This window comes from Argiope bruennichi, chromosome 7 (assembly GCF_947563725.1).
Source record: "Argiope bruennichi chromosome 7, qqArgBrue1.1, whole genome shotgun sequence".
In the NCBI taxonomy this organism is placed as follows: Eukaryota; Metazoa; Arthropoda; class Arachnida; order Araneae; family Araneidae; genus Argiope; species Argiope bruennichi.
Genome location: NC_079157.1, coordinates 14,881,629 through 14,907,194, shown reverse-complemented (window position 1 = coordinate 14,907,194; position 25,566 = coordinate 14,881,629). Strand labels below are relative to the sequence as shown.

The following is a 25,566-nucleotide window of genomic DNA, read 5'->3' as shown; positions in this document are numbered from 1 at the left end:
CTATTTTTTACTTTGATATCTTGTCATTGTTGGCATCCTAACATAGATTTCAAACAATAAAAAGGAAAATATTATACACTATTCGCCTTTGGTGACCAGCGGGCTCGCCAGAAATATTGATAATATTTAATTTTATTTAAATCGTATAGACTTAACATTGATCATGATTCTACGAAATTATGATACATTAAGACAGTTTTACTTTAATTGTGTTACATGCTCTTTGTTTATCGTGTGCATGAACTTTACTAATGGATATCAATCCCATGACGTCATAACCCAATGAAAAAAGTAAATGTTCAGTTCATCTGTCTTTTAAATATTGAGGCACTTTAACTTCACTTTTTTTTTTATTTGTCTTGTAAAGTCTATAGGCATTGAACAATATCTTTTTTTAGCTTTCTTTTTAGCTTTTTGAAATAATGAAAATAGTTTGAACTTCAGAGCAACAAAGTAATCTATTTTTGGAAATCAGGCAAGAAAAAAATTTAACAGAGCTAAAGTTCAACAAAAATTCGACACCATTTATTAAATAGTGTCACGAAAAAATTTTTGCAATAATATTTTTCAAAAATTATCTCTGGAAAACTATAAAATCCAGCTGTTTTTTTAATAAATTAAAATTCTAAATAAAATTTCAAAAAAAAATCGCTCTGAAATGTGCATTCCCTATCTCGGAGTTATAATATGCTAAATTTGGCAGCTGCTTGGCTTATGGTATCCAAACACACATTTATCTTCATTAGTTTTAAGGTTATAAATCTTTTCTTAAATACAAAGCGTTTATTAATAATAATAATAACAGTATTTTTAATTTGTTAATTTAAATTCCAATCTAAATTTCTAAAAGTTTTTAGATTTCTTGGTGCGTTATTGTTAAGTTCAAATGATTTTGATTTTTGCGCAAAGAAAGAAAAAAAAAGGAAAGCTGATTATGAGAGGGGGAAAATAGGTCCATGATTTCTTATGAAAGTGTTGCAATCGTTTTACGAGAATTGATAACATCGTATTATAAAAATAAAAATAATAAAAAATGTTCTCTATTATCGAAATCTAAATGGTTTCAATAAAGAAAAAAACACCTTTACAGCTGTTTACGTGCAGTTTTGTGATTTCGCAACTTTACAAAACTATATATTGTTCACTTCAGAATCTAAGATAAGCACTTTTGGACACTTCCATTTCGCGAAGGGGTCTTGCGCAGTAAGATGATTACTTCATTGTTAGGCCTTGGCCTTGACATCCATCGAATCAGACACGATTTCATTCCGTTTTATTTTACGCTTATCGTTTTGAACTGAAATATCTTATTTCATTCGGAACTTATGTACTGTTCATATGCCTAGTTCAAGTAGCGATAAAACTTTCTTGAAGAATTTTTCATATTAATATTATGTTATTCGTATCAGGAAACTTTCAGCTGGGAATTTTTCATATAAATATTATGTTATTCATATCAGGAAGCTTTCAGCTAGGAATTTCTTCATATTAATATTATGTTATTGATATCAGGAAACTTTCAGCTAGGAATTTCTTCATATTAATATTATGTTATTGATATCAGGAAACTTTCAGCTAGGCATTTTCATATAAATATATGTTATTCATATCAGGAAACTCTCAGCTAGGAATGTTTCATATTAATATTATTTTATTCATATCAGGAAATTACAGCTGGAAATGTTTCATATTAATATTATTTTATTCATTTGGGAAATTACAGCTAGGGATTTTTCATATAAATATTATGTTATTCATACCAGGAAACTTTCAGCTAGGAATGTTTCATATTAATATTATTTTATTCATATCAGGAAACGTTCAGCTAGGCATTTTTCATATAAATGTATGTTATTCATATCAGGAAACTTTCAGCTAGGAATGTTTCATATTAATATTATTTTATTCATATCAGGAAACTTTCAGCTAGGCATTTTTCATATAAATATATGTTATTCATATCAGGAAACTCTCAGCTAGGAATGTTTCATATTAATATTATTTTATTCATATCAGGAAATTACAGCTAGGAATTTGTCATATAAATATTATGTTATTCGTATCAGGAAACTTTCAGCTGGGAATTTTTCATATAAATATTATGTTATTCATATCAGGAAACTTTCAGCTGGAAACGTTTCATATTAATATTATTTTATTCATTTGGGAAATTACAGCTAGGGATTTTTCATATAAATATTATGTTATTCGTATCAGAAAACTTTCAGCTGGTAATTTTTCATATAAATATTATGTTATTCATATCAGGAAACTTTCAGCTAGGCATTTTTCATATAAATATATGTTATTCATATCAGAAAACTCTCAGCTAGGAATGTTTCATATTAATATTATTTTATTCATATCAGGAAATTACAGCTAGGAATTTTTCATATAAATATTATGTTATTCGTATCAGGAAACTTTCAGCTGGGAATTTTTGATATAAATAATATGTTATTCATATCAGGAAACTTTCAGCTGGGAATGTTTCATATAAATATTATGTTATTCATATCAGGAAACTTTCAGCTGGAAATGTTTCATATTAATATTATTTTATTCATTTGGGAAATTACAGCTAGGGATTTTTCATATAAATATTATGTTATTCGTATCAGGAAACTTTCAGCTAGGCATTTTTCATATAAATGTATGTTATTCATATCAGGAAACTTTCAGCTAGGAATGTTTCATATTAATATTATTTTATTCATGTCAGGAAACTTTCAGCTAGGCATTTTTCATATAAATGTATGTTATTCATACCAGGAAACCTTCAGCTAGGAATGTTTCATATTAATATTATTTTATTCATATCAGGAAACTTTCAGCTAGGCATTTTTCATATAAATATTATGTTATTCATATCAGGAAACTTTCAGCTAGGAATGTTTCATATTAATATTATTTTATTCATATCAGAAAATTACAGCTAGGAATTTTTCATATAAATATTATGTTATTCTTATCAGGGAACTTTCAGCTGGGAATTTTTCATATAAATATTATATTATTCATATCAGGAAACTTTCAGCTAGGAATTTTTCATATTAATATTATTTTACTAAATACTTTTATTGAATCAACAGGTGGATCTCTTTGAAACTTTCTAGGATATTCTTTAACAAAAATGTTATATTACACCCCCATAAAATTGTGAACCTTGAGAGAAGCGATGAAGGCTTCGAGTGCTGACGGTTTTCTTTCAACATTTGAGAGTTTTGTGCTTCCCAGTATATTTCCAGAAAATATTTCCCCTCACAATTTTATAAAAAAGTCTTCAAGTTTGCTGTAAAGATCATATACCATCAATCGTCTTCCTCCAAATATTTTTTAGTTGCCATTTTTCACTGACAGGCATATAAATAAATTTTCAAAAATGTGTTTTTGTCTGAAAAGAGAAGATTCGTTCAAAATTTCGAGTTCGAATTTCTTGATGATTACAATTTTTTCTCTTTGTATACTTTTCATACGAGGAATGAAAACGGTCTCTAAAATATATACTCAATTTTCTTCACTATTTCACAAAACATAAAATTCTCATACAAGGGCCCTTGGAAATAAAAATCTGAGCAATCGAGAATTCCCCACACTTGCTTAGAGTCAACAGTTTCAGTGCGAAGGGAAGATATAATCCATTTAATAGGGTAAGTATAAGAAAGTTTCTGGGGAGCTATTCTCAGTGATTTAAACAGGCGGTCGAGGGTTAAACATGATGATATTGGATATGAAAATTGGCAAGAGAATGGGCGGTTCGACTGTTCTCCTGATTCCTTACAATGGTTAAAGTTATGAGTCTAGTTTCACAAAAAACCTTGTATAACATCAAAAAAAAAAATATTAATACAAAAAAAAATCAACAGATTTTTGAAATTTGATATCGAAAACAATACAAATAAATTATATTGTTTATTGTCTTGCATTGCGGTAGTTGAAAGTAACAAATCAACAGTAACGAGTCATTCGAGCACCAATTTCATATTACTGAAATATTCTGAAATCTTTTGTATTATTAAAATTGTATTCTAATATTTACGAACTCTATGAGAAAACAATTCGTAAGAGTTCAGTTAAAGTCGTAAAAAGGAGGTTATAAAGTATATGGTTAAAGCTGTTAAAAAATAAACCTAAATTTTATATTTTGGATGTGGCATACCAAAAGCAATATTCACTCAGAGGTGAAAAATATAAATGAAATAAAAAATAGGCTTCAAAACAATCGCACATTTATTATCGCACGAAAATAGGGATTAACCATTGCAAAACGGGTAATCGCTATGACTTAACTATGGAAATTGATAACTTTATTTTCCAAAATACTCCAAAAGTTGTCTCCTTAGTGATGACAATTTCATCTCCGTACAATGTTTTCTTTATTTTTAAGTGTAATACAGAATTTACGACAGTCAGCTTTTAATGTCAAAACATCCCAATGTTAAGATTAAGATTTAAAAAATTTCTCTCGGCAAGCTGGAAGACAAAGATAAATTCTTTTTCATTTGAATTACTATCTGGCAACATAAATTTTTGAAGTTAGAAGCAGTCAAAATTAGGGCTTGAAATTCACTTTTTCAGCGCCTAATTTCTAAAATATTGTCGTTATCGAAAAACTTGAAATGCAGAAGTTTTCGTCTTATGTAATAGGCAGTTTTCTTATAGGAATCTACCTAAAATGATTTCTGTGGTCACTAATTCCGAAATAGGATTTTCGTTTTCGATTTTATTTCATAATATATGCATTTTTCTGCACGCATTTGTTTTGACTTTTCACTTAAATTTATATTTTTCGGTCTTATCAAATGACAAAGTGAAAGTTAAAAAATATATAAATGCTAATATATATACATATACACAAATGTTTAATAGCTTAAAAAGTCAATAATTTTCATGAACGGGCTGGTTGCCTAAAGCGGTTGGTCAAAATTGAAATTTCAATTAGCAATGATAAAAATTTGGTAATCAATGAATAATATTTCCAAAGTTTTGTCTTTAAATGGATAGAAATATAGGTTCTATATAAAATTTTAAACTGGCAGCAAATATTAGAGTGTCATTTTTTGAAAATTAATTTATAATTTAATCACTTGATCAAAGTTTAAAATTACTTGTTCAACCAGATTTTGTTCTGTAACCAGAACATTCCGATAATTTTTAAAGCATACAATTTTTGAGGATGAATAATTCAATCAAGCAATCATTATTTTCTAGAAATGATTCCACGTGACTTCTGTCAAACAGACTGACGAACGAAGTTGGTAGAACGGACACGTTTCATTTATCTCTATTATTTTGTATTTTATTAAGATAGGGCTTAAGTGTGACTTGAATGAGCAGATAAGACCTATATGTTCAAATAAGAAATTCGAACGCAATTGTGATAGCAATCCAAGGATATTAATTTCTTGTTGTTCGAAGGAAGATAAAGTAGAATAACTAATCATAATATCCCTTAGATAACTAATCATAAGGCTATTTTTAAATCAATATACATATATATATAGTCATCCATCGCCATATGAAATGCTGGGTGAAATCAAAAATTTCCCCTTTTCTTTTGTTTGTTTGCGTTATTACCGAAAACGAATTATCAACATCTGTTTTGACGTTTAGCAATTCTGGGAAAGTTTGAACTGATTCATTTAGAAATTCGTGAAAAAAAAACCTAAGCATGGATAAATAGCAAAGATCAATGTGCTGAAATCTGCAATTTCTGTTATTCTTTATTTATGATAATTAACAACATTCTACCTTCACGGAGAAAAATAAAACTTTCAGGTAATATTTTCTTTCATTACTTTTTTTATTTTGTATTCGGTATTGTGTTATTTTCTGTAAATGTATCACTGACTGTTTACATCCTACTTTAGAGATAAGTCTAGATTTGAATGGTTCTCTAATTTTATTGTACAAGGTGTTCATTAATTATTGTCGGGGTTTCCGTACCTCATAACTTTCGAATAAAAAATATTACGCAAAAACCGATTACGTATTCGTAAATTACAACTCAAAGAATTTTATTAATGATATTAAAATGTAAAGGTTGCATAATTTGCACTTTGTAGGCATTCAGCTGAAGTTGATTCTTTGAGTTGTACTTTACGAATACATAATTCTTTGAGTTGTAATTTACATATTCATAATTCTTTGAGTTGTACTTTACGAATACATAATTCTTTGAGTTGTAATTTACATATTCATAATTCTTTGAGTTGTACTTTACGAATACATAATTCTTTGAGTTGTAATTTACATATTCATAATTCTTTGAGTTGTACTTTACGAATACATAATTCTTTGAATTGTAATTTACGAATACACAATTCTTTGAGTTGTAATTTACATATTCATAATTCTTTGAGTTGTACTTGACGAATACATAATTCTTTGAATTGTAATTTACGAATACGCAATTCTTTGAGTTGTAATTTACGTATTCATAATTCTTTGAGTTGTAATTTACGAATACATAATCGCCTTCAGCTGAATGCGTACAAAGTGCAAATTGTGCAAGCTTTACACTTTAATATTATTAATAAAATTCTTTGAGTTGTAATTTACGAATACGTAATCGGTTTTTGCGTAATATTTTTTATTAGAAAGTTATGAAGTACGGAAACCCCGACAATAATTAATGAACACCCTATATATTCGCAAATGAAATACATAATAAATAATAATTCTTCTTTATTTTTAAGCACTCTACCAATGTGGATCATATTTTCTTCTACAATCTGCGGTAATCTGCTCATCTATGATAATCATTACAATCTCCTCATTTGTGATAATCAAATTTGAAATATTATTAACAGAATAAAGGCTCTTCTAAGACGCGCATTTACTCTAGTTATAAAAGAAAGCACACTTTTATAATCATAAAATGAAGTAGATTGTAGTAAAAAGGTAATCTTGATATGTATTGAAAGTTTAACGAATTGCTAGAAATATCTTATGTTTAGAATAATATAGGAAGTTTTAAATAATATAGAAAGCATGTGCGAGAAAGTTACTATGTCTAGACTCTAAATAGCTCTTGTATAGCTTTAAAGCAGAAAATTAATCAAGAAAATAAATAAATCGATTTTTCAAATACAAAATTCAACATCGAAGCATTAACAATATAAATCAATGACATTGTCGATTATTTTACAAAATATAAATATTTAATTTAAAAAAATTATTATAAAAGTTATATGCAAAAATTTATTAAAATAAAAAATTCGTTCGCAAGTAATTCGATCACAAATTAGCTATTACTGAAATATTCTGGAAAATGTTGTACATGTGAATGAACGTCGAATAAATATAAAGCAATTTGATTTTAAAATTTAACTCTACTATTTACAGATTTTTTGTGAAACAATTCATAAGAGCGAGGTTAAAATCAGAAAAAAAAAAAACTGTAATAGAACACACAAAAAATTGTTAAAAAGTAAACATAAGTTCAGCAAAAAAATTGTTAAAAAGTAAACATAAGTTCAGCATTACAAGAGTGCGATAGTTAAAATAATACATTAAAAAAATTTCGGAAACACCAAACGATATTTTTCCGATTTTCTGTGGCACGAGATCAATTAATAAAAAACAAGATATCAAATGGTAAATTAATAGCTCAATCTACAAGTGACGTCACTTCATAAAAACGATGAACATACAGAATTTCAACAAAAGCATATTATATCTAAGAGTAATACGACCAATTCTGTTATTTCAGCCAGTTTGAGGCTTCGACATAACTCTTTAAAAAATTTACTCTTTTATTTTTAAAAGAAACTTAAGAATATTTTATACAATGATGTGCAAAGTTGAATTAATCCAGTAACCTCTTCAGCGGATAAAAACTTATGCGTTTGCTTTCCTTCAAGAGCGACATTTCTGATTTGTTTATACATTTGTTCAACATCACTTTGCAAGTTTACCCATTTTTCTTACAGATTAATTGGAAAAAACTAATGTATTAACGATTCTGATAGGATTTTTAATGTTCTTCGTGAATTTTTTGAAATCATTTTTGGTTTTTTTTATGCATCATAAGTGCTTTTATAAACCTTATCATAGGGAAATATGGACACTTATAACCGAGATATATCTGCATTTCTTCAAATTTTAATAAAGATGGATTTAAATATATCCTATATTCTATACTAGTTTGTCATGGTTTTTTGCCGGTAATTTCGAAAATTTTGACCTTTAGAATTTTTGATAAATTTTTGGTAAGTTTTGTTATGAATTCTTTTTAATTACAATCGAAAGATTTTCAAATAGAAATAAATATATCATCTTCATAAAAAATTAAGAAACTGATTTTTTACCTTGCCATTTTGTTTAAAAATGATAAAGTCAATAAATTTAGATTTATATAGAGAAATACGAGACTGGTCAAATTACCATTGGCTTATAGCATTTTAAAGAATCATCTGTGAAATTTCAAATTTTAAAACAGAAATTCTTTTAAAAGTTTAAGGAGGGTAAATAGCTTTGATAACCATATGTTTTCAATGGTTCCATTATCATAATTTTAGTTTGAAAGAAGAGTGGCATTATTACTTTTAAATAGCTTGCAAAAATTTTTTACATCGTATATAGAAAATAAAAATTTCGTTTAAAATGACAAGATTTGGTGATAAATAAAATCTTTTTGCAAACCGTTTTCTTTCAACAAAAAGAGCCAAAAAATGGTGTATAAAGTTTAACTATAAAATAATTTAAAATTAAAAGCAAATATTAGAATGTATTTTTTTTTGAAAAACTAATTATTCAAATTAGTTTTTATTAAATTAATCATAAAATATTATCAAACTAATTATTAATTCCCTATTGGTTCAAAAATTAAAACTGCTTCTTTTACTAGATGTCATTTTGTAACCAACGCATTCTGAGAGCTTTGAAAAGAACAATCTTTTGTAAATAATTGAATCAATGAAATAAAATTCGCAATTTTCCAGAATTTGTAATTTTGCACGTGACTTCTTTTCAACAGTCTTTGACGAGCGGAGTTGGAAACTTCTGAAAACAAGCACGTTGCTTTTATCGCTATTATTTTACATGTTATTAAGATAGTGCTTAAGAATGGCATTAATGAGCAGATAAGGCACTTAAATTCAATTGAGAAGTTCAAAATCAGTCGTGATAAGTTACAAGGCAATTAGATTTTTTATCGCTCAAGGGTAAAAAGAGCAATAATAGGGTCATTTTTTAAATCATTATATATAATCTTCCCTCACCGTCGGTAATGCTATCGGATTAAAAATATATCCGCCCTTTCGATTTATGACATTATTGGATGCAATATCTCAATTTCAGTTTTGAATGTAAAAACCGAGAAAGGTTTTTATTTTAAATGTATAAACCGGCTGATTTAGAGGCTAACCTAAGTATGTATAAACAGCAAAGGTCAAGGACCTGAGGTCTGCAATTTTTATTATTTCATATTTATGGTGAGTCATTATATTCTTACTTAGCAGTCCAATTGAAAATTATTGCTATTATTTTTATCAGGATTTTTTTTTATTTTGTACTAGCGTACTAGTACTGTTTCAATTAAATATTTTATGCAACTTGGTATTAATCGCTTCTTCAGCAAAATATTTTAAAGTTCCAAATTTCGATAGTTATATAATTTATGCTATTTCAGAAGTTTATATCGTTCTATTTCATACATTTCCTTTATTTTTTTTTCTAAATAAAAATAAAGTTGCAAGAATTGAATGCCTTCTGTTATTTCCAAATTTTAAAAATGTTACTTCATTTCTAACATAAAATGTAGTATTTTTTCATGCTAATCGTATGTTTTAGATATAATTTTGAATCCTTTTCTAGGTTTTTCTCAAAATTAAGTACATATATTGCTTGCTTTCCGGAAATCTGCTTTGCCAACAATGATTTGTGTAAGGTCATATATTTAAATTCATTAATTTATTTATTTCATCATTTGTATTAATATCAATAATAATTCAAGTTGTGAAACAAAATTAAAAAAATATCTGCAACTTTAATAACTTTTATTAATAACTTTGGTGTTCCTTCAGAACTGTAATGCTTGCAGGATTTTTTAATCTTTTGTATGCTTCATGATTCTTTAAATATTCGTTCAGAATTCTAATAATTCATGTTAGAAAATATGCTTAAAATATTTTTGATTAAATATAGACAATAGATTTACACAATAAAAATGTTGATATTATTGAAAAGATAATTTTTTGAAGATTAAGATGATGTAAAATTATTTCATTATAATGTTTTTAGAAGTTGCAGCAAAAAAAGAGCTAAAATTTTATTAAGTTTTCAATTAAAATTGCAAATTAACGGAAGTGGTCTCCCCCAAACTTTCTCGCATACTCTCTAATAAATGTGTTATTTCGGGCAACGCCTGGTATGGTCGGTCAAGGGTTAATATTTCTAGCAATAATTACAAAATATTTGACAATTTTTTTTTTGTATTTGTTGTATTTGAATTTTTTGACGATCATAATACTGCCTCTACTCCACGTATACGAGAAAGTAATAATAGCCCCGGGTTGCACATTTGACCCCTCAAAAATATAAACGTATCAAGTTTGGAAGCTGTATGTCAAACGACCTGGCTTGTAGCCGCTTATAACACACACACACACATGCTCATCTTTATTATAAGTAAGGATTCAAAGTAAAGTCATAATTTCGGTATTGCATTTTTGATTGTAGTGGATCAGTGGATGTTTCAACTGTAGTTTTGAATCGAGTTTTCCTGAACATTACAGTTAGAGGATATTCCTCTACAAGAAAACAAAACTTTTAATGCTGTTGTGCACTTAAATTTAATCTTATGTGTGTCAATCTAATCTTATTTTGTTTCTTAAGCAATCTGCTAATGCGCATGATATTTACTACTATAACCTCCATTAGCTAATCTGTCGCAATCAGATCTCAGGTAGCATTAACAGGATAACTGCCATCTAGACAGTCGTAATCTGGTTACAAAAGAAAAATCTCTCATTTCCAAGATAGAAAATGAAATAGTTTCTAGTAAAAAAATATTCTTTATTCGTATATCAATTTTAAAGAAAAACTAGAACAGACTTAAGTTTAAAAATATCAAATTATTAAAAAATATATATAATTAAAAAAATATCAAATTACTAAAAAATATCAAATTACTAAAAAATATCAAATTATTAAAAAATATCGAATTACTAAAAAATATCAAATTATTAAAATAATATCTAATCATTAAAAAATATCAAATTATTAAAAAAATATATAATTAAAAAATATCGAATTACTAAAAAATATCAAATTATTAAAATAATATCTAATCATTAAAAAATATCAAATCATTAAAAAAATATCTAAAAATATCTAATTATTAAAAAATATCAAATTATTAAAAAAATATCTGATTATTAAAAAAATATCTGATTATTAAAAAAATATCTGATTATTAAAAAATATCTGATTATTAAAAAAATATCTGATTATTAAAAAAATATCTGATTATTAAAAAAATATCTGATTATTAAAAAATTTCACATTATTAAAAAATATCTGATTATTAAAAAAAATATCTGATTATTAAAAAATATCAAATTATTAAAAAAATATCAAATTATTAAAAAAATATCTGATTATTAAAAAAATATCTGATTATTAAAAAATATCAAATTATTAAAAAAATATCTAATTATTAAAAAAATCAAATTATTAAAAGATATATCAAATTATTAAAAAATATCAAAAACTCGCCAAAGATCACACGATAGATTTATTAAAAATACTAAATTAACGCCAAAGGTTAATATTTTATAATTATTACACGCCAATGTCGTGGCAATTCTCTGGAATAACACCTTTATAAGAGAGTATACGAGAAATTTTGGAGAGACCACTGTCTCTGGTTTGAGTAAAGGAACGAGGGGAAAACGTTTGTGTATTCAAGTTTCATAAGCGTTTGTGATTTCAGTGCTTCTCATTTATTTTCGCCAAGTTCTATAGAAAGCTTACAAAGATGGATATTGTATAAGGGATAAGATTCTGCATCGACTTTTATTGATTTTTCACTTAGTTCACTCAATTTTAGTTTGAAAATATTACTTGTAAGTGCAAGAGAAGAATGTGTAGGTTAAATATGCGAATTTTTTCATGCATTTTTCAGTTAAAATAATGTTGTTGTGACGTATGACACTTTATAAGCCCGCTGACAGTTATCGGTCAGCGATTTAAGCCGAGTGAGCGTCTTATTTTTCAATAGCGCAAACAGTACAATTTAGCTACTTCATGCGTCATATTCACTTGCACAACCCATTTTTACAGGGGGGGGGCACAATCACACAACTCACAAATAGAACAACCAAGTCCTAACCGTGACTCGAACCCGGGACATCCGCGTGACGGGGAAGACGCTCTACCCGTATGCCAGGATGCCGACCGTTAAAATAACAGTTGGATAATATTATTCTCAATGTATATTTGAAACTGCATTAACGTGGAAGTGTGTGTGTGTGTGTGTGTGTGTGTGTGTGTGTGTGTGTGTGTGTGTGTGTGTGTGTGTGTGTGTGTGTGTGTGTGTATGTATGTGTGTGTGTGTGTGTTCATATGCGTGCAGGTGTGTGTGTGTATGTGTGCGTGTGTGTGTGTGTTCATATGCGTGCAGGTGTGTCTGTACATATGCGTGCAGGTGTGTATGTACATGTACGATTATGTGAATATGTGCTTCATTTGGTGTTACCATCTAAAAGAAAAATCTCTCCTGAAGCAGAAAAGTTTGAATAGTGTTATAAAAGTGAATGGATGAGTATTGTGAACACATATTTATTTTTTCACATTTCTTGTTCAAGGAAATTATCCATTAAGTATTAAAAATTTCAGCCCCTTTTTCTTTTACTAAAAGAATTTGAAAATAATATATTTGTCAGAATATTGTTACGAAATTTCCCGGGGTTCGTTTGGATAGTGGGGGTAATATGGTGTGGAGAACGCTCAATCAGCAGGCGGCAATAGAAAATGAAACAACGACGTTTATTTACACGAAGACACACAGGACAGCACAAAGACGACAACTATATACAGCACACAATTATCTTCAGCCGAGACGTGCAGACAACAGCACACAACAGACTCTAATGCAGATCGTAGTTCACAACTTAATTCAGCACTCACTTGTTCGAGGCGTATCTCCGTTCCTACTCGACGGATCGGGAAAATTCTCGATGTTTCGGGTATAATCTATTTTGGCGCCAAAGTCTCCAAATTCGTCGCCAAGTCGCCAAATGGTCGCCAAGTTTGTCGCCAAGCTCTGGGACCTCCTATGGAACCCACTATGCTGGGAAGCCGCATCAAGGATTCGTAACAATATATTATTTTTGTTGACTATATACTTCTCTAGATAAACGCTTGAACCTTATACAAAGTAAAAATAATCTTAAATTAAATTATGACTATATTATAAAAAACCTAATTTTGTGCATGATTTTTAATTAAAATATGAATGTTATTTGAAGGAACTATTCAATAACTTCTGATAAACATTACTGACAGCATCGAATGATTCTTTAAAACGGCTGAAAGATAAATTTTTCCATAAGTTTTAATAATTTTTCCAGAATGATATAAAATTTAGCTAAGCACTTCGAGAAGCATCTAACTGCCAAAATATAAAATGATTTAAAATATCTAAAATATTTTCATTTAAATGGAATAATAGTCTTGAATGTAAATCAATCTATTTTGTTAAGGTGACAAAGTTTTTTAATTAATGAAAAATTAATCATTTCTTTCATTGTCTCGAAAACCTCCATTGAATCCTTTTCCTTGTTTTAAATTATTTGTGAGTTAGGTTTGGGAAAAATCAGTGGATTTTTACAGCATTTAAACTATCTGTGTGTTCCACTTTTATTTAGACAGTTATGTTTTCAATTCTGATATAATCGCAAATATTATAATAATATCTTTTAACTCGTGTATTTTTTGGAAATTTTTATCTTTCCATTATAAAAATGGAATGATAACAATATGGATATGGATTGACCTACATTGTCTCTTGGCAACTGATTCTTTAAGAACCAATCCGTCACAGATAAATTGCTTAGATATGTTAAAGCCAGCGTAATTGAAACAGCATACACCAAATTTGTAAGTAACTATTAAATTTTTAAATTATTAATGTTTTCTGCAGTGAAAGTATCTACTGAAGCTAAAATTGTTATAATAATGAAATAAATAACAGTTTTTTAAATTTTTTTGTTTTTGATATTATATTTATTTTCAGATATTAATAATTAAATTCTCTCAAAACCCTTTAACATTAAATTATGATGTATGTTACACGCAACAATTTTTTTGGATAACTTTATCATTATATATTTTATAAGTATGATGTATACTGTAACTGTATCCAAAAGCTATTTATTAGAGTTAAACATGTATTTCTACTCGGAAAAATGTTGTCCATGAAGAATAATTTTATCTTTTATGATGTTTGAGTCAATAAATATTATACTAGATAAATATAGATACGGATTTTCATCCAGTTATAAATTGACGTGATCTAAAATGTTTGAAATGGTGATAATCAAAGCTTTGTATCTCGGTTATTTTTGGCAGAAAAAGAATGAAATTTTTTTATATATATAAAAGGTTTCACTTTTCCACCTTCATTTCCAATGATCTTATTTTAGTTGATTTAATTCAGTTTTCTTTTTTAGTTTCTTTTATTTGAAAGTTTCTTTCTGTTTTGTATTTAGTGAGTTTTAAATTTCTATTTCTTTTCACCATTTTAGCAAAGTAAGCCAACAAAACGTGGTAAAATGTAAGATTACAGTCTAGATTCTTGTTAGGCATGCCAAAATCAGGCCAACTTTCCAAAACTTTCCACAAGTAGGTTCAAAAACAGTTAAAATATAAGGTATCAAATGTCTGCTAAGATTGCAATAGCGCCAATGTGAGGTTTACATTTGGCGAAAAGTAGTCCCCAAAAATTGTATTCGGGTAAACTGACGGTCTGAAAAATTTGGGTATCTTGGACAATACAAATGTAGACAGTTTGTTCTTATATTTCAGTTACTTTTTCATTAAGTAAAATCTATAATTGATTTCATTGATGAAAATTCAATTTGTGTTCAATTTTATTTTATTATTGCAATGGAATATCCATTAGACTTTTTTTTTCACTTGTTGAAACCCATTCATATTTCAAAATGAGCCTTGACACTCTATTGTCAAAAAAATAATAAATAAATAAAATAGATAAATAAAAATAGTTTAATTAAGTTTCGAAGAGAGAGAGGACACTTTCGAATTTTAAATTTCGCTTTTATTCCATCCCGGGAGGCATAATTTATGTACATGAAGCACGGACAAAATACGTCCGTTCGCAGACAGGAAACAAGAGCTAAAGAGAGCAAAAAAAGAGAAGAGAGAGAAAAAAATTTTCCCCAATGTTTATATATTATGAGAATTTGATAGTGATTGCTTTACGCTGTCGATTTAGGTAAGGGAATCATAGGGATCTTTTAAAAAGAACTCGCTTATGTTGACAATATTTTATCCCTTCACTCGGAGCGTGTGAACCGCTGATTTAAGAATTTTTACAACGCTTTTTTTGATTTAATTAAATAAAAAATGTGGTATGGGATCAGGAAATAAGAGAAGATTTTAAAATGAAGTTAATATGGGTTAAATTGATTAATTAGAACTGAAATTAGATCTTAATATATATATATATGAATAAACAATTTATTTCACTATTGAAGAACAATAATTTGTAGTTGGGGGGTGGGGTGGAATACGTTTCATCAAAAAGTTAAGCAAAAGCAAGTTTAGTTTACCTAAAACCAAAAGCAAGGGGACAGAAATTTTGAGATTTCTTTCACCTGTTTCAACTTTTGGAAAGAAAGCGCAGATGTAAAGGAGGTGGAAATGCGTAGGTGTTTGTCCCTTCGCTCGTGGCGTGCGAAATAAAAGAGTCGTCGATTTTTTTAGAGCGCGTGTTAGAAATAACCAAATCAAAAGTGCGATTTGAATCAGAAAATAAAAGAAAATTTTAGAACAAAGTAACATGGACAAATTTAAGAAAAAGGTTTGGTAATTAATTAAAATGTAAATTAAAGTGGATAAGATTGAATGGAATGGATATAAATAAAACTAATAAAGTTCATTATTGGCCGCTTAAAACAGTAAGGAATGTCGTTTCCCGTGAGAATAGACAAATATTTTGCCATTATGATGATAAGCAAGGATTTAATGTTTCCTTAAGAACGTCTCATTATCTGACTGCCAATACACATGGGGTTGTTACCACATTCTAAGATTCCGTTTTGGTCTATTTCCTGCCCCAGTAATATTTCAAAAAATTACTTGATCTATTCTGAAAAGTTTAGAAAATGCAAAGTGTTCAATAGATGAGATTTTTTAATCGGATCATTACCACAAACAAGTTACAAAAGTCGATTAAAAATGGTTTTCAAATACTATTTGATCATGGAGTACTCCTTAGCAAATGCTATTTGATCATGGAGTACTCCTTAGCAAATGCTATTTGATCATGGAGTACTCCTTAGCAAATGCTATTTGATCATGGAGTGTTTGATCATGGAGTACTCCTTAGCAAATGCTATTTGATCATGGAGTACTCCTTAGCAAATGCTATTTGATCATGGAGTGCTCCTTAGCAAATGCTATTTGATCATGGAGTACTCCTTAGCAAATGCTATTTGATCATGGAGTACTCCTTAGCAAATGCTATTTGATCATGGAGTGCTCCTTAGCAAATGCTATTTGATCATGGTGTAATCCTTAGCAAAGAAAAATGTGTTTTTAGCAATAATGAAATAATGCTTCTAGGACGTGCGATTGCTTTTGAAAGCAATGAGATAGATAGATCCAAAATTAAGATTTTCGATAGTTTGAAAACTCTGCCATGTTTTACCAAATTATTGAGATCTATCGTCTAAGGTAAAATTATGTGTCCAAATTTATTCCTGATAATTCAATAAATTCACAGCTTTTGCGTAAATTTCTTCGCAAAATATTATTTGGCTTTGGTCAACTGATGGAAAAAACTTTCTTTAAAATGAACGGCGTTTGACAAAATAAGCCAAAATTGTCTTACTAAATAAGCCAGAGGTAGTTTTCACATACATTCTGATGTCGTAGAAGTTCAAGAAAGCAGACCTAGTGCGGTTTTTTATTTTTATCATGTGAGAACATGATGTTGTTTTGGGTAGAAGGTTTGAAGCTCAAAATCGCGTAGGTAATTAATATTGAAGCTCGAAATCGCGAAGGCAATGAATAAATCATAAATGGCAATTTTCATCATCATCTTTTAATCGCATATATTTTTTTGCCTGCTTTTACCAGTACTGCATTATTCTTACGTATGCTTCTTTGACAGCAGAAGCGTTTTCAAAAGGTTGGCGTAGAATTATGACATCATATCTGTTATTTTCATGAAATGTAATTTTCTTTCGGAGGAAATTAAATAACTTAATTTTTATAATATGTACAAAAAAACTTCACTCCCGTTTAATAACAGTTTTGATAAAAGTATTTTCTCTTTCCTTCAAAGGGGAAATATATCACTTCATTCATTCTTAAGTGGGAAACACTGAATGATTTGGCACCTGTTCTAAGATTAATGCATTATGAAACTGCTTTATGATCTCAGAAATTAGAAAACAGCAGTTTGTGTTTACAAAAATATTGTTTTCATAACAATTCTATATAGACTAATATGTTTAAAAATGTATTGGTAAATAGTTTATCATTTGAAAATCGCACTGCTATGGAAATGCTATTTATTCAGCTTACAAACGTAGCATTCCTTTTTGTGAGAACGTGATATTGTTTTGGTTGGGGGGATTGAAACTAGAAATCGTGGAGGCAATGAATAAAACATAAATGCAAATTTTCATTTACAATTTTTTCTTGGCTGACAAAAAAGTTTTGGAGCTCTGGTAAACCGGTTTAAACTGGTTAATGACTTAAATGAATTAAGACATTAATGACTTAAAAATAATAATATTCTGACATGATAACTTGAAATTTCCGATTGTAGATTTCATTTTAATTTTTATTTATTTATCTTTTTGCAAATTTTTTAAAATTTTCTCAACAGCATTATTTAGAATTATATGTATTTGCTACTTGCTATAGTTGCAAAATTCTTCGTGATTATAATTGTGATAAATTAAAAGTAATTGAAACTAATTGAATCCTAAACCTTTATTGAATCCTTAAACCTTATCCTAATCCTAAACCTAATTGAATCCTAAACCTTTATTGAATCCTTAAACCTTATCCTAATCCTAAACCTAATTGAATCCTAAACCTTTATTGAATCCTTAAACCTTATCCTAATCCTAAACCTAATTGAATCCTAAACCTTTAGAAATTATTTGTCATCACCATCACGTTCTTTATAACATCTATTGTTTCATAAGCAATATATTCTCCAAAAAAAGATGAATAAATGAGACTCTGATGCTTAAGACCTTGAATGAAAAGTTTAATTTATATAAATTTCATTTAAAATACTGCACCACTTTTTACAGAATTTTTTTTTTCGTAAAAAATGGTGCATCTCTTAAGCCTTAATTTCAGGGGATTTTCGGGTCACGAGGGGTCAATATTGTTGGACAAAAATTCAGACTTCCCACAAAAAAATCCCTTGTTTTGAATATTGAATGTATATATATATATATATATATATATATATATATATATATATATATATATATATATATATATATATATATATATATATATATATATATATATATATATATATATATATATATATATATATATATATATATATATATATATATATATATATATATATATATATATATATATATATATATATATATATATATATATATATATATATATATATATATATATATATATATATATATATATATATATATATATATATATATAAGCTTTAAAACAAAGAGTGACTTAGGGATCATGGTCGGTAAAAAACTGCATTGTTATGAGAATCATTGCAATAGGTAGTCCCCGTATAGGGGTCAGCTTAGCGTGGTTGGTAGGGCGTTGAATTCGCATTCCTTGGGTTGTGAGTTCGAACGCGCCAACCGAAGACTCTCCGTGTGTGGTGGCGGCTGGTGAACGTATAAATCTGTCGTGGTCACAATGTCCTCCATGTCGAGAGCATTACCGTTGGGGAATCCTGAATCTGAGGTGATCGCTCTCTGGTTCTGGTTTAAATAACGATCTGTGGTTGAGTGAATGAAAGGCATGAATAAAGTCCACTCCGTAAAAGAGGTTGTGACACGTGAGTATCTAAGCCATACTCTTGGCCCTAGACGGCGCTACTGAAAAACAAGAGATGCAAAAATTTCGGCTTAAATTCGCTAACTTAGTCAGCGGGTTTGACTTTGACAAGTGCCATTAGAAACAACAACAGCAGTTTCCTTATAGGAAACTACCTAAAATTACTTTCTCAAGCATAACGACCTTGGGAAGCCCTATTAGTACCTTAATTCCTCTAAATTCATTTCCATGCCGACCCAGAATGTCTCTGTTGATATTTCCACGAAAAACTACAGAAAGGGAACAGTTAAGTAACAATCTATACAAAAACTCTACAATATTTATAAAAAAAGCGACTTCTTTAGATTGAAAGTAGCACAGAAAGAAACAAAATTCTTGTAATCCTTTCTTCGGCTTCAGATTCTTCCTGTTTTTAATTCTTTATTACATTTGATGGGGGATATTCAAAACTTATTCACGCCACAGTTATTATCTTTTTCACATTCTCGTATACTTATAGTGATCTTCAAAAAATTTGAACTCGTGATTTTGACGAATCTACAGATTTTAGACCTCTCTGAATTCAGAAAACACATTTTTGAAAATGTCCGTCTGTCTATCTGATAACTCAAAATCGCTTTGAGTTAGATTGTTAGAATTAGGTATACAATTTTTATTCCGAATTTGCAGATTTCTATCAAATTTTGAGCAAGCTCCATTCACATGAAGTCTGTCTGTCCTGCTGATCGAATGTAATTTAACGTGATAACTACGAAACGAAGAGAGCTAGATAGATAAAATTAGGTGTGCAAGTTTAACATCTGTATTTTAGACACCTATAAAATTTTAGTCAAATCGAACAACGTGTTATCTGTCTGTCGGCTTGTGCTTTCAGAAACATGTTAACGCTATAATTAAAAGATGTAACAAATATAATAAAGGTATGGGATTAGGTATGGGATTTCTTGCCTACAAATGCAGTTTTGAGTTTATCTTTGTTTCAATCGCCTATGAAAAACGTTTCTAAAACAGAAATTTGATTTTCTGATACTATGACGTGAATGCCGAGGATTAATCGCTAGGATGACACGATAGATTCAGTAAAAAGGCTAAATTTCCTCCAAAAGTTAATATTTCGTAACCGTTGCCATGGAAGGCGTCCTCTGGCATGATAAGTGCATTAGAGAGTATGCGAGAAAGTTTTTGGGAGACCAATCATGCTAGTTGAATGTGAAATTGTTGTTCAGCCAGCTTCAGCTCATCTTTCTCAAAATCTTGCTAAGATTCCTTCAACAATTCTTCACAACAATTAGCTATTCTAGTGATATTTTTCCTTCCTACTGCTGTGTGGTGAATTCCAATTACATTGCTTTACCAACAACAACTGATTCTGGCCATGTAGTGTGTGGGATCATTTGGAAGATTTAAATATTATTAACTTATTGTTATTCATTCATTAATTCATGTGCTATTTTAATAACTAATTTATTTTATTAAATGTTTTATTAATTAACAATTTTTTGTGATTTGTGTCGTAAAAAATAGTTTTGGTGATATTCAAATATTTTATTAATTAGTTTGTTAAAAAGAAAAGATGCTATAAAATTTGTAAGAACTATGACACTTGTCACCCATTTAGCACCATTGTAAATTTTAGTTAAGGATTTAACCTGTGCGATAAAAAACGTCGCCAAAAAAAGTTGTAGCGTTAGATTTATACGCAAGTTGGCATAGGTTTTGGCGAGGTTTTTTTGAATTAAGTCCAAATTATTTGGCGACTTTTCGTTTGCGCCTTTTTAACCAAAAGTAACTAAGTACATCTGGCACTTGGGGAGACATTTACGCTTTTAAACAAATATTTTACCTATGTTTACCTTTTTTTTTTTATCTAAGATAAACATCCGGCAGACAGATTCATTTCGTCATTAACAAATCAGTTATATTTCCTGTTTGAAGTCTCATCTTCTTATCCTCCATTTAATAACTATTAAGAACTCATTAGAACCGTTAATCCTCCCAGAGACAATAATATTAAAAAGGTGTCCCAAAAAACGTAAGCAAATAATAGTGGAAAATTTTTAGTGTGCAAGTTGTTTTCAATGAGCAAACATTTTGGTTTTTTCAGAAAACCATCGTTGAATAAATTCATTCTTGCACAGCTTCGATGATTAATATTTTTATATTCTACTATTTCATAACTTCCACTATATTCTACAATTTCATAACGGAATATTTACTTATTGTTACAGATTCTACTTAGTAAGACATGTCTTCATCCTACGAAGAACTCTTGGAACTCAAAAATTTTCTGCCGTACCATTTCGATCACCTGACTCCTCGAATGATACAGATAGCAAAGGATGAGTTGAACGAAAACGAAAACAACCGTTCTTCTTCAATCGAAGAACTTAGGAAATTAATTTTTAGTAAGTATTCTGAATTAACTAATTGAATAAATTCGCACAATATTTTGTTTTAATTTATTTCCTACTAGCTGTACCCGGCGCGTTGCTGCCACAGAAAAAATAATTTTGGAAATACCATTTGAAATTTGAAATAGCTACCTTGTTTAATTAGGAATGATAGAAATAATATTTATTTATTTGCTTGCCGGAGATGAATGCATTCATTAATATTGAATGATATATTAAGAAGAAGTATAAATAATATTTATTCTTTTTTTTCCTTTATTATTCAAGTGCTTTAGGGTAGAAAATATATTATTTTTTTGTTTCTCCGTCTTTAGTAAAGACAAATAAATTTCTTAGCTGTCCGACTCGTGAGCATCCAACATACAATTGGCCATGTGAAAAACATGGATTTTCCAGGTTCAATCCGCACACTTGATTGACCTTGCTCCCTGTTGATGGTCATCAAAATTGCAATTCGAAAGGAGAACAGCTGTCGTTTGAAATCAAAAGGCATATCGGTGGGAATAATTGGAATGCGTGGAATGTGCGCATCTTCTCCATTCGGTTTTCCATTAAGAATAGTCGCCTCAATTCTTTCCGCATGTTGATTTCCGGATTCTCATGTGCGAGATCGGGTATCACATAAAAGTTGACTTTCGATTCTTGCCGCATGTTGATCTTGAGATTCTGAAGTACGTAAATTTGCAATTCGTAAATGATCTGCTTCGTTGATCGCTTTTTGTTCCTCTTTTGCTTGAGAAGCTCGAATTGGTTTATTTCTATGTGCTGCAATGCTAGATCTACTAAGTGACGAACGTTTGGTGACATGTTTTTTTTTTTTTTTTTTTATGTCGAAGCAATCAAAACGATATGCGCTTGCACAACTAAAATAGCGTTTGCCGATTCACTAAATGAATAGAAAAATTACTATTTGCACTGGAAAAATTCTATAATATATAACTTACCTTGATCTTAATCGATAATTAGTTTTGTTAAGTGTGAAATAAACTCTGAATAATATGTGTGGTTTGCCTCAGCCAAAATATTGTACAGGTTGACAATATCTTATGTAGAAGACTATCCAATTATTCTACAATATCTTATGTAGAAGACTATCCAATTATTCTACAATATCTTATGTAGAAGACTATCCAATAAAAAAAAAATAGAGCTTGCATTGAATATTTTCGATTTAATTTCACATACATTGATTGACATCAATCATAATCATTTTATTTTATTTGATAAATGTGCGATTCACTCCGAATGGGAGTTTGCCGTTTATTATTTGTTTTTTGACGATTGTCAATTGTCAATTTTAAAATAATGTTTAATCATAAAAATGTATGAAACGATTGTTTGTGAATTTCACTGTCTTCAAAATAAATGCTGACAATTGTATTATGTACCTATACCTTCGTCCAAGTGCAAGCAATATGTTTGCAAAGTTTTATCGAAATCGGATAAACAGTGCGGCAGCGAACAAACGAACAAACAAATAAACATTTTTATATATTATATATAATATATGAACTTGTTGGATTTTGAATAACTAAGTCTACCCTCTTCTAATAAAAATTCAGCGAAAAGGCATTGTTCTGTTAAAAAAAAATTATTTAAAAAAATCTGTTTTAAGAACATTTATAAGTTCTTTTAATAGTAGTGATTATAATTTTATTGGAATTTAGTTGCTATATCTTTAAATAGATAGTAATTTGTAATAGTGTAAATGCTTTTTTTTATTTTTATAATTTACAAATACTATTTGTTTGTAATTTATAATTCTAAACCGGAAATAATATGGAAGAATTAGAGAAATAATAGAGATAAATTCTTATTTAAGAGTGTATTTGTTATATTTTTTTTATATAGAAAATTTCTTTTTATATCTAGTTCTAACCAGTATGTTGACAACTTAAAAATATCCTTTAATGCTTTTAATAATAAGGGCTTATAATTCTTAATATCTTATCACATCTGTTTAGTATATTAAGGGCTAAATGCTTTGTATTTTTCAGGCCTTTTAAAAATAATTGTCGGATTAAGTGTTTAATACGAGTTTTAAATTCTTCGTTTGATTAATGCTCATTTTGGAGTCTTATATTGCGCACATTTGCATAAACTAAATATATTATTTTAGTTTATGAATTTACACTGTCTTTTTTTTTTCCTTTTTTTGACAGATCTTGTCTTAAGTTTCTTTTTGTTCCAAAAGAATTCATTTGTGGAACATATATGATTTTTTTAATATTAACCATAGTTTATAAAATATTATATTATATACTTTATAAAAAATCATAACATATATCATATAATTCATAAAAGATAAGAAGTTACAGAGGACAACCATCCATTCAGAGTTATGATGTTTTCAACTTCCGCAGCAATATTTTAATTGATATATAAAATGTTCAGAAATCAGCTATTTGTACAGCCAAATTCTTTGCTACGTTATCAACGTTTTCTTTCAGAGATAATGTCTGTATTTCAGAGAATAATAGTTTCCCACCTGATATGCCCTTTTTTTTCTTAATACTTTTCCTGGTCCGCTTGTTGATAAATGGTGAATTTCCAAAGATGCAGACTAGACAGCTATGTAGAACAGCCAAGCCAGTTTAATTATATTAACGTCCTGTTTTAAAGTAACACGAGGGCTATTTTGGGACAGAAATATATTTTTAAACAGCTGTCAGTGGACGAGGACGACAAGAGAGCTGGCATCCCCCTCTCCAAACTTCCACACCACAAAGGCGGCTTTGTTTGGCCCTGACGGATTTAACACGCACCTGAACCGCTTAAACGATGGTTCTTTTGTGTAATCGAGCATCAAAGCTGAAGCCCTCAGGATCCGAAGCCGAGACCTTACCATCAGGACACTTCGGCTCTTGACAGCCAGAGCAAGAGGATTATCAGGACCGTTAGGACAAAAATTTCGACCGTTGGTATGATGTGGAAATTTGGAGAGGTGATGTCAGCTCAAACGTCGTCCTCGTCATCTGATTGCGGTTCACAACTGCGAGAACACTCCCAAAATAACCCTGTTGTTTCTTTAAAACGGGGCTTTAATATAATTAAATTAAACCAAAAAAAGCTTCTATTTTCAGGAAAACATGGTATTATCTTTCTATGCTAATATTTTTTGAATTGTTTTCAGAGGAAAAGAACCTTCAGTGTCGCACCGATGACGAATTACTGCTGCAATTTCTGAGAGCGAGGAGATTCAACGTCAAGAAGGCATTCGCTCGCGTTCAGAGCTTTTTCCAAGTGGCCAGCAAAAGCTTCTCGGATGTCTACGCAAATATGGACGTCGAGATTGCAAAAAAGGCCTTCAGGAGTGGATTCTGCAGCCACCTTCCATACAGAGATAAAGATGGCGCTGCTGTGGTATTCATCAAAATGAGTAAGGATTTTTTTTTTCCCTGTGTGTTCTGGGAAAATGCAGAAGTAGAAAAGGTAGTAACGTCCACTTTCTCCTACGCAGAAGGAGTCAAAAGTTCTGATCGAATTCAGAAGTTTATTATACTCAATCGAATGAAATAAAAAATGTGAGCAGAAATAATTAAAATAAACACCGGTGGTTTTTTTGTTGTCGTGAAATTACAAATTTTTAATGATATTGTTTCGAATCTAAATTATTTTATTGTTTTTCAAATAGACAACTTTCAGTGGAAGATGGATAACCAGCATAATTGTGTTTATCATATTGTTTCGAATTTAATTTATTTGATTGTTTTTCAAATAGACAACTTTCAGCTGAAAGATGGATAACCAGCACAATTGTGTTTATGATAGTGTCTCTAATTTAATTCATTTGACTGTTTTTCAAATAGATAACTTTCAGCTGAAAGATGGATAACCAGAATAATTGTGTTTATGATATTGTTTCGAATTTAAATCGTTTGAT

The 25,566-nt window shown here is 29.2% G+C and overlaps 1 protein-coding gene across 3 annotated transcripts in view; it reads left to right on the top strand.

Annotated features, from left to right (window-relative positions):
• The window catches only part of LOC129976398 (clavesin-2-like), a 56,564-nt gene that overhangs the window by 17,056 nt on the left and 13,942 nt on the right, over positions 1-25,566 (top strand). The window contains exons 1-3 of one of the 3 annotated variants that reach the window (XM_056089935.1): positions 9,820-9,887; positions 21,501-21,677; positions 24,817-25,062. In XM_056089935.1, the coding sequence (XP_055945910.1) occupies positions 21,518-21,677; positions 24,817-25,062 (406 nt within the window). In that variant the 5' untranslated portion in view covers positions 9,820-9,887; positions 21,501-21,517. Of the gene's footprint in view, positions 1-9,819; positions 9,888-14,027; positions 14,107-21,500; positions 21,678-24,816; positions 25,063-25,566 lie in introns of those variants that run through there. The other 2 variants (XM_056089937.1, XM_056089936.1) reach the window with 2 other exon arrangements.